Consider the following 15,195-nt stretch of genomic DNA (forward strand, 5'->3'; position numbering starts at 1 on the left):
TGCCTCACTGATACGTCTTGTGAATGGATGCATAACAACAACGACAACAACAAAAAAACATAATTGATAAGTTATTTATGGACCATTTACCAGACCAACACCATCTCCACACCCTCATGGGCCAAAACCCCCGAGAACGTCACGCTGTGGATTCCATTCCTGCAGCATTGCCCAGGGCCGTAAACCGTTCGATCTTTGACAAAATCATTTCCTCTCCGACCTGCGATGGGGAAATAATTGAGATAACTTTTGCAGTGCTTCTGCTTCAGAACACGTGAGCTGCCTGAAGGTGCAGCGCCCTCACATTCTCTCTGCCTCACTCAGTCTCTTTCTGTCTCAGTGTGTTAAAGAGATCATGCTGAGAGAGGGTTTTGGCCGTCTCTCGCAGTCATGATGTCATTGCGCAGGGATCGCGGTTGAAAAGGAAACAAGACGGGAATGCAACTAAAATAAATCAGTTTAAATATATATATATACATTCATACTACAGGAATGTTGAATTCTCTATTTTCATTGGTCAGAAGGTTGTTGTTTTTTTTTCCCTCCAAAGTTTCAAGAGTTTATACTTTTTGTGGTTTTTCCTGTAACTTTGTAGCTGCTGTGGAATAAAACAATAACAGACGGGACCTTGTTTTAAGGACATGCTACAATATTGCATGGAACTATAAATGGATAAAAAAAACAGTTGAATACTTCCATCATTCTTTAATAAAATATGGACAAACTGCTGTGTGGTAAGAAATAGAAAACACTTTAGGGCATGTGGTCAGAGGAAAATAATCGACTTTACAACTGGACACAAACTTTGATATTGTATTTGATATAATATTGATTATTTTCCAATGTGGGTGATTTGCAACACGGTGAACGGAAATGCAATTAAAGCGAAGGCAAATAACGTGATGGGATTAAAACAAGGTAACATAGTATAGATTTTGCATAAACTGCTCTTCTGATGTGAGCTGATGTTAGGGTTCTCCCAGAAGATCAAGAAAAATTCGGTTGCAGGAAGTAAAATTTTAACGTCTGTCCTGTGCTGCCATCTGGTGTCCAACGAACGCAAGCTCATGCTGCAGTTCTCCGAATTACACAAATATCACGTGACGATTGTTTGATTTTTTTTTTTATTAATTTATTGTATTATTATTATTTTTACTTTTAGGAGTTTAGATAATTGTTTAAAAAACTTTTGATCACCAAACCAAAACCAAGGGGACTCTCCTAGCACGAGACCCTAAAATCTAGAATGAAGAACAGGCTTGAATAAAGACTTTCGATGGGCATTAGGACAGTGGTCTAAAGAGTTCATTACTGCTTTAAAACCAGATGGATAGATGTTCTAGGCTTCAAGATCAGTAACACCCTGAAACTAATTTACAGTACAGTAGTCTGGGTCATACAGAGGTTTTTCCAAACGGGTTTCACTTGGACCTCGCAAGGGTCCATCAATGAAGTCGAGTCCTCGAAGCTGCTTCAAAAAACTGATGTATGAGGAAGATTCATTAAAGGAAACAAGGACTCCAACATCTACTGTGACATTCTGAAACCGAAAATGATATTCTCTCTTTAAAAACTGGGCCGAAAGACCATTTTATTGCCTTCATTGGTGGCGCCAGACTGAAACAGAGCATACTGATTGGTGATTAGCTCAGTGATGTCATCATGGAGGAGTGGAAGAGGATCCCAGCAACAACCTGTGCAGCTCTGGTGAATTCACTGCACAGGAAGATTACGGCAGTGCTGGATAACAACGATACTCACACACAATATTAACACTTTGGACATGTTTACTGAGGGTGTACTCACTTTTGTTTACTAATTATTTTCACAACAATTGCAGTTATTTTTGGATATGTACAGTAATTGGTACAATCATATTTAAAGCAATGACTCACAGTGAGATCAGACAAGTGATCTATATATTGGATCGTCTGTTGGATCGGACCACACAGGCCAGCCTCGACCGCCCACAACCCTGTCGGCGGTTCACCATTGTCCTTTCCTTGGAGCACTTTTGATAGACATTGACCGCTAGACGCTCGTCTAGACGTCACAATTTGTCAAACTCGCTCAAATCCTTACGCTCACCCATTTTTCCTGCTTCTAAACACAGCAACTTTGAGGAGAAAATGCTCACTTTCTGCCTAATATATCTCACACCACTAGAGGGTGCCATAATGAAAAGATAATCGGTGTTAATTACTTCATTGGCTATAAGATTATAATTTTGTTATTCTTGATCCGTGTACAATAGATTCAAATAGAGTAGAGGCAAAATTATCACTTATAATAATCTAATCTAATAATCTACCCAAATTACCTCCCAGACCCCAGTTATCAAAACAGGGTAGGAAACCCACACCCAACCACAATATCCAGGATCAGGTCTCAAACCAAGAGACAGAAAAGGAAAACAACGAAGCTGCATTTTGCCGTTTCAGTACGTTTTATTTTCACACAGTACATAATAGATTCTGAGGATGCTGCACAGCGCTTGGTGTACTACTGAGAATCAGTAATGAGTTAAAGTTCTATTATTAACCATATATATAGATATAAAAATAGTGCTGCTAAAAAAGTATAAATTAGACCTACTGTTTAAACGTCATACACAATCATAAAAAAAAACCCTACTAAAACAAAACCAAATAAAAATAACTAAAAAGCAACCATCTGTTTTCTTTTGCACTTAGCAGAAAGGAAAGAAAAATTATAGTGGGTCTTTAAAATAAGAGGACATTTGTTTTTTATTTAAATATTGCAAATGTGAGGATGCTGATGAGAACAATCCGATACTTCCTTGGCAGTCAAAAACAAATACGCTTTTTCTTCACCCTGAATGCATAAAGAGAGAGAGAAAAAAAACAGTACCGTTTTCTGAATTCTGAGGAGCTCTAGTATGAAAGGTGTGTTGTATAAAAAGAGGTAAGGAGTTTGGCCACGCCTACCAACGAGCAGGAGCTAAACGGCGCCCTCTTGTGGCAACAAAGAACAACAGACAATAAACATCATCCATCTCAACTCGAGCTCAACGATGTTGGAAAAACCTTGCTCCATCAATGATGTCTGTAGGTATCTTCAGAAAAGCTCTACACGATGGAACAAGGAAGTAAAAGACAGAAATCATCAAACCCAGAAGTTATTATTTTTTTTTAAATAAGCTCTTTGATCCCGTTCTTGAATAGCTCACGAAGAAAAGATAAAAGTAATTATACTATTTTTCCATTTGGTTATTTTTTCCAGTGCATTAAAGACAAAAACATTTCACTTTCCTAAAAGAACTCGAACAAGATTTCTTTTCCTACTGTTTGACTTTTTCTTATTATTCCTTTTTTTTTTATTACTTTATACAGTCCTAAAGTCCTAAAACTTTATAAAATCTCAAAACATTTACTGTTGCATTTTTAATTCCATTACAATCAGGAAGTTTCCTCTTTATAATGAGATTCAGTTCGAAGCTGTAATTAGGAACGATATCAAGATGTTTAAACACTCTAGATATCCATATTGTGATTTAAAAGTGGCATAAAAAATGCCAGTGTTTAGGGGTGGGTGAAACCTACCATGACGTTTTAATCTTTTGTAAGGTTTTGTCTTCTGTCATACTTTGATACCTTTAAGAAAAATATTTAACCAAATAATGATAAAAAAAAAAAAACGCAGTGGAAATTGATTATTTTTTTTTATTTAGAACTACTTTCTAACCATGTGTTTGTATGTATATCAAACATGCTGGTAAAAACAGTCAGTCTGCCAAAAAACGTGTAAAACCTGGCTAGTTGAAATTGGATTTCGTCACACAGTGAATTTTTTCGAGGTGTTTGATGGACCAGTGCTGAAGAAATACGGGCGGAATTCTAAACAGATTAGACGGTAATCGGATCCCGGCTGTCCGTGATCCTCCTGCACTACAGTTAGAATAAAAACGTTGTTTTTTTTGTTGTTTGAGAAGTACTACATAAAACATCAGATCAGACGCGGTGTGTTCCAGACCAGAGGTTAACCAATTAATCGGACCGACGATTTTTGTTTGTCAATTATTAGTCGGGTGCATCCGACACACCAAACCCGTTAGTGGACGTTCTGCGCTTGCGTGAGAAAACAACTCCCCCACACCAGCAGGTGGCAGTAGTCAGTACTCGGCATGTGAATATATAATGCAAGAACTTTCCACAGATGCTGCCTGACCTTCGGCTTGGTGTGTCCCAGGCGTTACGTTCATATCCTTCATTCTTAATCTAGTCACATGTATTACATTGATTTGATATGAGGCTACTTTTGGAAAAAGAATGAAAAGATTTAGTGAGAATGCGAGTAGTTTTTTGGAACCGTATTGTGAGCAAACATTCAAGCAGCTGTAGTTTAGGCTACAGGTAGTTACAGGAACCAAAACCTGCAAACTACTGCGCTGATTGGAGAGGTTTGTGTTGTACAATAAATATTTAAGTATTTCTTAACTGTTCGATTTTATGCTGAAGGAGAAAAAAATAAAAGAAAAATTAGCCAAACATATCGGGCCAAAAAAAAACCCGACCGGCTGCCATTAATGCTAAATATCGGCATCGACCAAAGAAAAACCCACATCAGTCGACCTCTATTCCAGACCACCACACAAAGTCGGGAAAATTGTTACCAAAGTATAGTTTGTGTTTGTAGTATTTTTGTAGCTATAGCAGTATCCGAGTACAGCAGTTAAAGGGGGTTAAAAGTCTCCATTTTCCATGAGTTATACTATGAACTCTTCAACCAGGGTTGGATGGGATTCTCACAAAAGGGAAAAAAACCGCTTGAGAATGGTGGAATATGTTCTCGAACGACAGATACAGAGGTTCTATTTGGCCTCACATTATTCGGATTGGGCATGTGCAATGACATTATTGAATAATCGTCAGTGAGGTAAAAAAACGAAATACGGTACAAGATAACTCATTCTGGAATTGCGTATTCTGGAATGACTCATTTACGTACAGGAGACCGTCCGTGCAATTTTGCTGCAAAAATGATTACATGGTACATCTGCTTCTGAATATGAACTATTCTGTGTCCATCAGCAGCATGTCACAGCCAAGAGAATCACCACCGTGTAGTCTGCGGTGATTAATTCGATGTGTATGATCTTCAGAGCAGCTTGGGAGCTCTATAGGTTAGACCCTGCTGCGCTCGGAGGGGGGTTGACTACACCTACTGCGGCGAGAGCGGTGCTTTTCGAGTGAAAAATTTAAATATTTGATTCCTCATGCATATGTAGATTCAAACTGTGCAATACGCGGCGTCTTCTATCAGTACGGGCCGGTGAAAATACTGATTTATCAAGAAGCATATCTTTTAAAAACATGAAATTATTTTAGTCGAACGAGTGGAAGTGAGCACCCATTAAAGAATTCTCATTTAGAAACACTGACATAAGAAATACACATAGGTTACCTGAAATCATTTTCTAGACCTGATAACTAAGAGGTCATTTGTATAGCAAGAAAAGCAAAGCAGATTAATTATCTTTTTGGCAGCGCAAAATGGGGGAAAAAATTGAAAGTTCAGGCAGGAAACGTGAAGAATAACAAGAACAAACAGTCTAGCAGTGTAAAAAACTAAATCTGAAAATGAAAAATAAAAAAGGGGAAATAAAATAAGATGATGTATACAGTGTGTCCATGTTTTGGTTTTTAGATGATTCAAGCTTTAACAACAAAAGTTTTTTTTTTTTTTTATCCACGCTTTTCTTTTTTCGCTGCTAGGTTACCAAGGGCAGTAGAAAGTTGAGGTTTTGAGGTGTGTGTGTAGGTGATATCTGCTCGATAACATATTGCTCCACAGCAGTCGTCCACAAAGAGAACTTCTTGACTGTATGTCGTTCGTCGACGCTGATCCAGAAGTAGGTTTCGCTCTAGGATAAGAGTTTTAACCCATGATGTAAAGAAGCTACAGAGTAAACCTAGACCAGCGCCTAGATACTAGATACGTTAGTGTGTTTTTCAGAAACAGTCAGTAGTGCTGGCTGGTGGCCAGGCTCTACCTCAGGCGAAATTGCACTTGAGGAAGACCAGTTTGTTCATTTCCTCAGCTGTGACCTCCCGCTTCCTCTTCAGGGCAAAGGTCTGCTCGCAGATGCTGACGCATTCACTGCGGACTCCCATGGCCGGCACCGCCAGGAGCCACAGAGCCAACCGGGACAACTTGGGATATCTGTCCATGACGGAGCTCCAGTACTGGAAGAGATCCCCCGTGGCTTTGAAGAGGGGTTCACCGAGGTACTGGAACAGTTCCTTGCGAACCTGTGGATCCTCAGCAGCACAAGACGGCCTTTCTATCCCACAATCCATGCGCCCACGCTTGGGCCCGGCTGGCCCATCGCTGTCCCTCTCATCTCCTGAGATCCCAGATGGGCCTCCACTGGCTGGTTCCTTCATGCTCGCAGCCATGTCGCACACCCTCGAGATAATCTCTTCATGCTGGTATCCTGGGACTGGACGAAGCTTGAGCTGTGGGTCTAGAATCATAGCCACTTGGTGGACCCGTTCAACCTTGAAGTTTTCCTTTAGTGCTTCCAAGAAGTAGTGACAGAGCTTGCTGCCAGCACCTACCTCTCCTGCTTTGGAGGTAAATAGCTTTTCCAGGCGAAGGTAAGAGGGCAGGACCTGCTGAAGTGTGGGCCAACGATCACCCCCCAGTTCCTGTGCTGCCTGGCGCAATGGTGCGAGCAGGGAGGCTAGTGTGCCCAGAAGGTGTTTGTTCAGGCCTTGGAGAAGTGGTGCTGTGCTCTTGCAACGGCCATACACTTCACATATGGCCTCAAAGTTCTCATGTACCTTGAGCAATGCCTCAGCGGTCAAATCCCAGCAGGGTGGCGGCGGTGGGGACTCATCTGAGGCCTTGCTGTCTCGATTAAAGCTACTACTTCCAGCAATGTCGCGGCATGTTGCCAGAAGTTCCCCAAGTTCATGCAGGCCCCGGCTCTGAAGGCTACGTCGCCCAAGTACGGCCTGGATGGTGGCTGACAGAGAGCATCCAGCACAGCGCAAGCTAAGGCTAGACCGCCCGCAACTAGGTAACAGTGACAAGCGTGGTTCTGTGACGTAGACCGTGCGAATTTCTGACATCACGAATTCAGAAAGGACATTCTGGACCCAGTGATGAACATGTTCTGGACCCTCCCTTAGAGAAGCCTCTTTAATTCCTAACACGTAACGTCGAAGTCGGACCCCTTCGACCTGATACGCCGTTAGCACAAAGCAGGAATCAGGCCCAATAGTCTGCGAATGGCAGGTCACAGCAATGCCTAAGGAGCAGTTTGATCCGAGCGCACAGGTCACTTTAACTTTGACCTGGTTGTACATGCGGGGAAGCTGTTTCAGGGCTAAAGTGCTCATGTCTCCGAGGGCATCGCGGATGGAATAAGCACCGTGACGGGAGCCTGTATCTACTAGAGTCTGGGCTAGCTTGAGGAAGTCCTTGCTGCTGAGTACACCAAGTAAACCCAAGTCAGTACACATCATGCGCAACAAGCGCTCGGCCACCTGCTGGCGCTCTTTCTCCGGAAGCAACCTGTTCTCTGCAATAAAACACAGAAAAAGATGCACCGAGTTAAAAGGAGGTTTTGCTTGAATAGATCAATGCTTGCAACAAGCTGAATGTTTATTTTTCCAGGGAAGTGGAAAAAGCCAGGTTTTTGAAAGCCCTTGACGATATCGGATCCTTTCCATTTGGCTCACATTCCTAAACTAACACAGTTGTTACAGCAAAGAACTGGGTGTCGTCCTAACCTACATTTTCTGCCCTGGCACACAAGTTTCGATCCGTTTATAACCGCCTGGAATATCACGGTATTATTTCTAGCTTTGAAGAAAACTGATGCGGTAAGGCTAAAGTAATGTTTGTGGAGGCACTAATATCCTCACTGGATGCAAACAATTCGAATCCTATAATGATATTACTCTGTGAATATGAGTAGATACTTTCGCAGGCAAAACAAACCAAATGGGCAGAATAACTCATTTTTTGAGGCCTAGAATAATTGGTTTAGGCCACAGCACACCAACACAACACTGAACAGGAAAAACTAATCAAATTCCATTGGGTTGAGGGAAACTTTTGCAAAACAAATGAAAAAGGTTTTGAGCTGCCACTTTCAAGCCGTTGCAAATCCAAACAATGTCTTGCCAGCAAAAATTAGGGAAATCGGGACTGGTTGTATTTTCAGTTTTAAACAGAGTTTCAGTTTTTACGCATTTTGTTTTTTTTTTTCTTGCTTGGCTTATTTCCATTTTTCATCTCTTTGGTTTGCTTGTTTTTCTTTCATTTTTTCTTCTCCCACACTAACGATCTGCTACAACAAACATCACCGCTTGCTAACGACGCCAATTCAGAACGCTCAATCAGCAGAACCAACGCTAAATCATCCAGCACACGCTATAAAAACAAGTATGGGCCAAGTTTGACAGCTTGGTGTGTATGCTGATGCGCCAGAGCTTTTATATACATCATTGCTTTTTTTTTTTTTTTTTTTATTAGTTTAGATTTTTTTTTTTCTCCACAGAAAATTTAGGGTGAGCAAATATTAGATATGGTGTGTAGGTGGGGAATCTCAGTACATATTACAGTGTTGAAACAAAATAAAAATAAAAAAAAGAATTCCTGCCACCAGATGTAGGACTGACTCCATTGAAATAACACAGCTGGTTAGAAAATATCTCTGGACTCTCATAAAAGTTCAGCCTGAACCATTTTTGGCAGCATTGTTAGTTCAACATTGCTTAGCAGAAAGGATTTAGCTTCAAAATTAAATTCATTAATAAAATTTAATAAAAAATAAGAAAAACAGAAATAAAGAACAAACAAGAAAAATCAAAAAAACAAATTTTAAGTTTGCAATCAATTCAATTTGCTAACATAACAAACTGCCAGTTTTACCCAGACATGGCCGTGATGATGATGATAGAGAATTTGTACTTACGATATGAAGATGGGATGTGGTTCCTCTGGGCAGGCTGAGGTGATTTCCACGTCTGCTCCTGAGAAGGTGCGGGGGCTTGACCAGCTTTAGCCGAGTCCTCTTTAGTGTGATTCTCATTATCTGCTGTAACATCACAAATACCGCAAATTACACGTTTGCCTGACTTTATGGAGATGTCTGATCATGAACTTGCAGTTAGAATATACGCTATATGGAAAAGTATTGAGGCACCTGACATTTCAAGCTAAATGTGTTCCATACTCAAACTGTTACCACAAATTTCAAAAAGCACGCGATTGTATACGACGTCTTTGGATGCGGGAGCATGAAATTTTCCCTGCACTTCCCCAAACCTATTCCAGCATGGCAATGCCCCTGTGCACAAAGCCAGCGTCAAGGAGATTTGCTTTACACAGGCTGAAGTAGAATACCACTATTGAGAATGCATTTGGAACGCCAATGGCACCCCAGGCCCCCTCACATCACCTACATCAGTTCCCGACTTTACTAACACCCTTGTGGCTGAACGAGCAGAAATCAGAGCACACATTCCTTTTTTCCAAATAACGTTTAAAAAAAACCTGAAAATTCATCACACTGTGACTTTAACGCTTTAAATTCTCGTTAGACAGATTACCCACTTATTTTGGAATAAAGTATTGTTTCATTCGGGTTTTGGGCTGTCCTCAGCTTTTTTCCTGATTTAACCATAAATTCATCAGATTATTAAACACCATAGTTTAGGCCAGAATGAGTGTGTGCACGTATTTACTGTACATGCACATACCCATCAGGCATAACATTATAATCACCTGCCTAATATTGTGTTTGTCCATGATTTTGCTGACAAAACACTTCTGACCCATCGAACATTAACAGTATAAACTTTAGCAGTTTGAGCTACAGAAGCTCGTCTGTTGGATCGGACCACCAGCCTTCGCTTCTCACGTGCATCAATGAGCCTCGGCTGCCCACAACCCTGTTGACGGTTCACAACTCATGATTAATCGCAACTTAACTGAACATTGTGTTTTTCTTAAATGTACCTTAAGTTTTTAATACTCTAATCAACATGGGCATGGACAAATATTGCTGCTTTATGCAAATATATGTTTATTAGTGAAATTAAACTCAAAGATAATATTCTTGAAAAAGTTTGAAAGTAAGTACGGCGTTTTCAATTACGTAAATCACCAAACAGAACTTTTGCTATGTTTCCACACGGACGGTTTTAATTGCCGGATTGGAATGGAAGAGGATCCCAGCAACAAGCTGTGCAGCTCTGGTGAATTCCATGCCCAGGAGGATTAAGGCAGTGCTGGATAACAGTGATGCTGACACAAAATACTGAAAGTTTTGACACGTTCACTGAGGGTGTACTCACTTTTGTTGGAAGTCATTTAGACAATAACCGCTGTATGTTATTTTGTATAATTAAATGACTGCTGAAAATGTGAGGGGTGTACTCACTTTTGTAAGATACTGTACATATATAAAGGTATTTATAAAAAGCTACCGTATTTTCTGGACTATAAGCCACAAGCTTCAAGCCAAAAAACTGAGCCCCATAACATTAGACCAATGAAATTGCAGAACAGGTTCAGGTGAACCAATGAAACTCTTGATATTAAATCAGATGCGCTCCCACTGAATCGGGCCGCACCACATCATAAATATGAATGATGTTCGTCTGACGTTTGACCTGCCGCTCACTCGGACTGTCTACAGGAAATGCGAATCATTCGTCACGCTGAAAACAACCGGGCATGAAAACACACTTCACCTGTGTTCTGAGCTGCACGGCATCGGGAAAAAAGCTTCACCGATGGTGATTTTTAAACGCACGACGATGCCGAAAGATAAACTCCCGAGAGAAATAGTTGTGAAAGGAAGGAGGAAGACAGTGAACAATGACTTTCTTGGTAGGCTACTGTTTAGATACAAGCCGTGTAACAGACACGGTCTTTCCTTAAAGCCTGTGTAAAGTTCATTAGTTTCAGTGTAGGAACCTACGGCTTATAGACAGGTGCGGCTTATAGACAGGTGCGGCTTATTAAATAAGACCTGAATGTCAAATGTTTTAAAAAGCACTACTCAGGTGTCCACATCGTGAGTTTGTATTTTTTTTTTTTTTTTTTTTTTTTCCGCAACACTTCAAATGTTTTGCAAAAATATATCTATATGCCGCACGATACCCCTTCACATATCATGTAGGATAAAAATATTGTGTGAGATGGGATTTAGCCCGAGATACGACACATCGCTCATGTAATCCGTTCATTTCAGTTCCAGGTGGTACAGCTATACAATGTGGAAATGTTCAATGAGGTGGTGGTGGTGGTGTTGGGGGGAGGGGGGGTTTTTATGCAAGCCAGAGCTGAATCAGGTGCTGAGAAAAATGGGAAAATGTTCAGGGAGGTGCTACAACATGACCAGAATTGAGAAACACTGATAAAAAAAAAAAAAAAAAAAGGGTCATGCTGAGAATTTCTGATCATGTGGAAAGCACATGAGTTCCAAGGAGGACAAATAAAGCAAATAAGAATAAAAAAAAATAAACATAGATTATGACCACAGATGAGAAATGATGAGTCCACGTCAGCAGTGACAAGCCATGCAACAAGACACGCTGGCGAGAAATTCTTTGAGGCTACGTTATCCAGTTATGACATGCCCCATTAGTGTCACGTCGCTCGTTAGATCATCCACGTGCATGCGAATGCGCTCGATTAACATTTACAGCACACGATTAGAGTAAGGAAAGCTACGACGTGGATCGTGTGCGAGCATGCCGAGGCGCTCGAGGACGTCGGGGCAGGAGAGGGAGGAGTGAAGGGGCGGTGTGGGGGGCGAGGGGGGGGGGGGGCGGAGACTCACCGGCGTGAGACTGCATGTGCTCCATGAGGTTGCTGTAGAACTGGAACTGAATGCCGCAGGATCCACACGTGTAGGCCTCTAAAAACACAAGGTCCACCGCGTGGCTCTTAGAACATAACAATGCTAACGCTAACACAGATGTAGGTCACCATCAGGCTGGTACGTGACAGGGTAAAGATGGGTTTCAGCCATGCAATGATTCATCCATGGATAGGTGACGGGATTAATGATAGAATGAGGACGTCATTATCAACATGCTGAGGGGGGAGGAAAAAAAAAAAAAAAAGGAACAAAATTAGGAAGTTGTGTACTTACTCTGAGATGTAGGAAAGGCGCTGGCCACCATGGGGCTCGCAGCATCTGCAGGGAAAATCAAGACAAAATGCAATTATTTTACAATTTACAGAATATATACATGATATAACATTCTACCGAATAAAGAACAGAAAGGCTGCAGAGTGATCGTACTACTTTTATTCCAGAAAGAAATCGTGCAAAATATTTAAATCATTGTGTCCTAAATGATGGGAAACACTAACGAGTGTTCATACTGCGTTGACTGAATTAAAGACTGGTGACAGTGGGGTAAAAAAATGCTGGGAAAAAACTAAACAAAACAAAAAAAAACAATTTTACGTTATTCTTTAATGCAAGTTCAGCAATAAAAATTTCTTTTTTTTTCCTAAAAAGAAAAACTAATAACTTGTTCATTTCCTGAGGCCCGTCTTATTTTCTCTCTCTTCTTTAGTATTGCTGATGAATTAAGAAAAAGCACTTCTGATCATATTACTTGCTTAATCAATGGAATAATCGGGAGAATACTTGACCACTAAAAAGCGATAGCTGCAGCCCGAATTAATAAAATATCTAATCAATATATACTGTATATATCTCCATCCTCCTGGACTAAAAGGTAAGTGTGCACCATCACCGTGTGCTCGCATCCAGTTCGATTGCTACATATTCAGCCAGTAATGCAGGAAAGCATTGATGCACAAAATGAACTCTGCTCATGTCCTCGAGCGCTTCAGAGTTTCAACAACCAAAATTGCGGCGTGCCTGAAATTCCTGATATTCCCGGCATTTCTTAACTTGACGCAGGGTGACTTACCGCTCGAGCTCTGGGAGCTGTTGGCGTCTCCGCGGCTCGGCTGCACTGAGGTTTTACTCTCAATTTTCAGACTGAGAGAGCTTTCTGAAACACACACACACAAAACTTATCAGCACATTAAAGCATAAAGTGAAATAAAGCCACTGGACAAAAAACTAGTTTAAACACTTGACCTTGATGTGACCCTGACATTAAATCCGTTCCAAAACCTAATCTTTGGGCTAATTTGCCACTTGTTATTAAGACAGTGTGCGAACCTGTAAACTCGTGGATTGGAAGACGTTCGCAACTTATACGTAGTGCTGACAGGAAGTTACATGTTTTATTTTTGCTGTTTCAAGGAGCCATCAGGGCTTTTATAAATTCACATACATATATAAAATTTACTTAAACATATATTAGAGATGGTAAGAATCACATTGGTGCATCGGCGTGAAAGTTAACGATGTGATGCATTGAAAAAAAAAAAAAGGTATGTATTGCATTTGTATCGTGATGCATCGTTTTTAACATAATTGCTTATATAATTATTAGTAGATGCGCCATACGTTTATTATTTACAAAGGGACCAATATTTGATATGTAGACCGATGGCTCTTCGCTAAACCGTCTCTCGAGCGCAAACATGAGTTTTCACAACACTGCGGAGACCGAGGCGTGTCCTGAGTCATATAGAATACAGATTAACATGGCAGAGGTAGAGCTGTAACTTCCTGCAGACACAACAGGAAAAGAGAACGTATGGTTTTATTTCATCTTTATTTCACACTACAAAAGGTGTGTTTGTGAAAGTGCCGTACGTTTGAAGTCAGAAGGGACTTTAGTGTATTGATGATTTGCTGTTTGTACCGTATTGAAATGCGTAGCATCAGTTTTTCTTTTACATTGCAACATATTGCATTGAATAGAATCGCCTTGCCCTTGGAAAAAAAAAAATAAATAAATAAAAATTTATATATATAGTTTTTTTAAAATCGCATGAAGATGCAGATGAAGAGAAAACAAAAATCTATAAAGCCTGGATTATCCGAGATCTCAGTCGGAGCATCAATCCAATCGCGCTAACCCATTTTAATGAATATGCAGCACTTTAAATAGCTCTCCATTTCAAACTCCCTGAACAAATCCTCCACCAGTCGAGCTGGAAAGAGAGAATGAAGGAGAGAACCATAGTGAAAAGGGAAGACTAACCCTTCAAGTGAAGCTACAATCAGAGTAAGTAGAGTTAATATAAAGAACCGGGCGTGTGCGCACATGTCGCTTTAATCCATATTGAAGAGGTGGTGATGTTTTAGAAGTGCAAAGTGAAATTCCAGGTAAATCCCTGAAATTACTTGTAGTGAAATAAAGAAAATAAAGCTCACTCATTGGAGTGTGAAGGGCCACATGCTCCTGGTAAGGGTTGAAGTATTTATATTGTTTTCCACAAAATTCACATGTGTAGCTCCCGGTTTCTGTGGAAAAAAGCATTCAAAGACATCATTACATTCAATCAACAACAACAACAAAAAAATTATTAGAATAATATACCCCAAGTCAATCACCTACAGAACCTGTGAAAGGTTTGGAAACACTGGTCTGGTTTCTGAGAAACTTGTACATGTTCCTTTTGTTTCTATGCAACAAACTTTAATGTAACTGTATGAAAATGTAATTTTATCCAACAAATCTTTAAATGTACAGATAAACTTTATTTTAATTGAAAGATTCTCCCTCAGCATTGTTTCTCCAATCATTCAGCTGAAATACTTTGCTGTGCCTCTTGCTAAAGTCGGTCTTCACTAGTTGGAGATTTCTTTCTTGCGATCCAATTCATCCCAGAGCAGTTCAATAGGATTTGGGTGCAGTAACTCTGCAGGTGTTTCTATGATACTTCACACACCAGACGTCTGCTTGCTCTCCAAATAACGCTTACAGAACTCGGACGTACGATTCGGCTCATCGTCTAGTTGGAAGGCGAAGTCGGTTCTAATGAGTCGCAGTCCAGACGGAATTGCATGTTGAAATATGGAATGGGGGCCATGCTGGTTCAGGATTCCTTTGACTTTCCAGAATAAGTCTCCAACTTTCCCTGCTCCAAACCAACCCCAAACCATTAAACGTCCACCTCTTCATCTTACACCAATTATTTTAGAGCCAAAACGTTATATTTGGACTCCTCTTTCTTTTATTCTTTTTGAGTTGCGCCATGTCAACTTCTGTGGTCATGCTCACAGCGAAAGCTTGGCTTTGTTTTACAATTAGATAGAAAATGTTA

The 15,195-nt window shown here is 40.5% G+C and overlaps 1 protein-coding gene across 10 annotated transcripts in view; it reads right to left on the reverse strand.

The window, feature by feature from the left end:
- Nucleotides 1-2,427: 2,427 nt before the first annotated feature.
- Nucleotides 2,428-15,195, reverse strand: part of znf618 (zinc finger protein 618) — a 34,835-nt gene continuing 22,067 nt past the window's right edge. For 4 of the 10 annotated variants that reach the window (XM_083531275.1, XM_083531273.1, XM_083531277.1 and 1 more), the window contains 6 exons: nt 14,303-14,392; nt 12,939-13,022; nt 12,143-12,187; nt 11,828-11,905; nt 8,951-9,073; nt 2,428-7,549 (listed from right to left, as the gene is read on the reverse strand). In XM_083531275.1, the coding sequence (XP_083387401.1) occupies nt 6,015-7,549; nt 8,951-9,073; nt 11,828-11,905; nt 12,143-12,187; nt 12,939-13,022; nt 14,303-14,392 (1,955 nt within the window). In that variant the 3' untranslated portion in view covers nt 2,428-6,014. The remainder of the gene's footprint in view (nt 7,550-8,950; nt 9,074-11,827; nt 11,906-12,142; nt 12,188-12,938; nt 13,023-14,302; nt 14,393-15,195) is intronic. The other 6 variants (XM_083531279.1, XM_083531278.1, XM_083531280.1 and 3 more) reach the window with 3 other exon arrangements.

The sequence above is a fragment of the Silurus aristotelis genome (assembly GCF_946808225.1).
Source record: "Silurus aristotelis genome assembly, chromosome: 26".
Lineage (NCBI taxonomy): Eukaryota > Metazoa > Chordata > Actinopteri > Siluriformes > Siluridae > Silurus > Silurus aristotelis.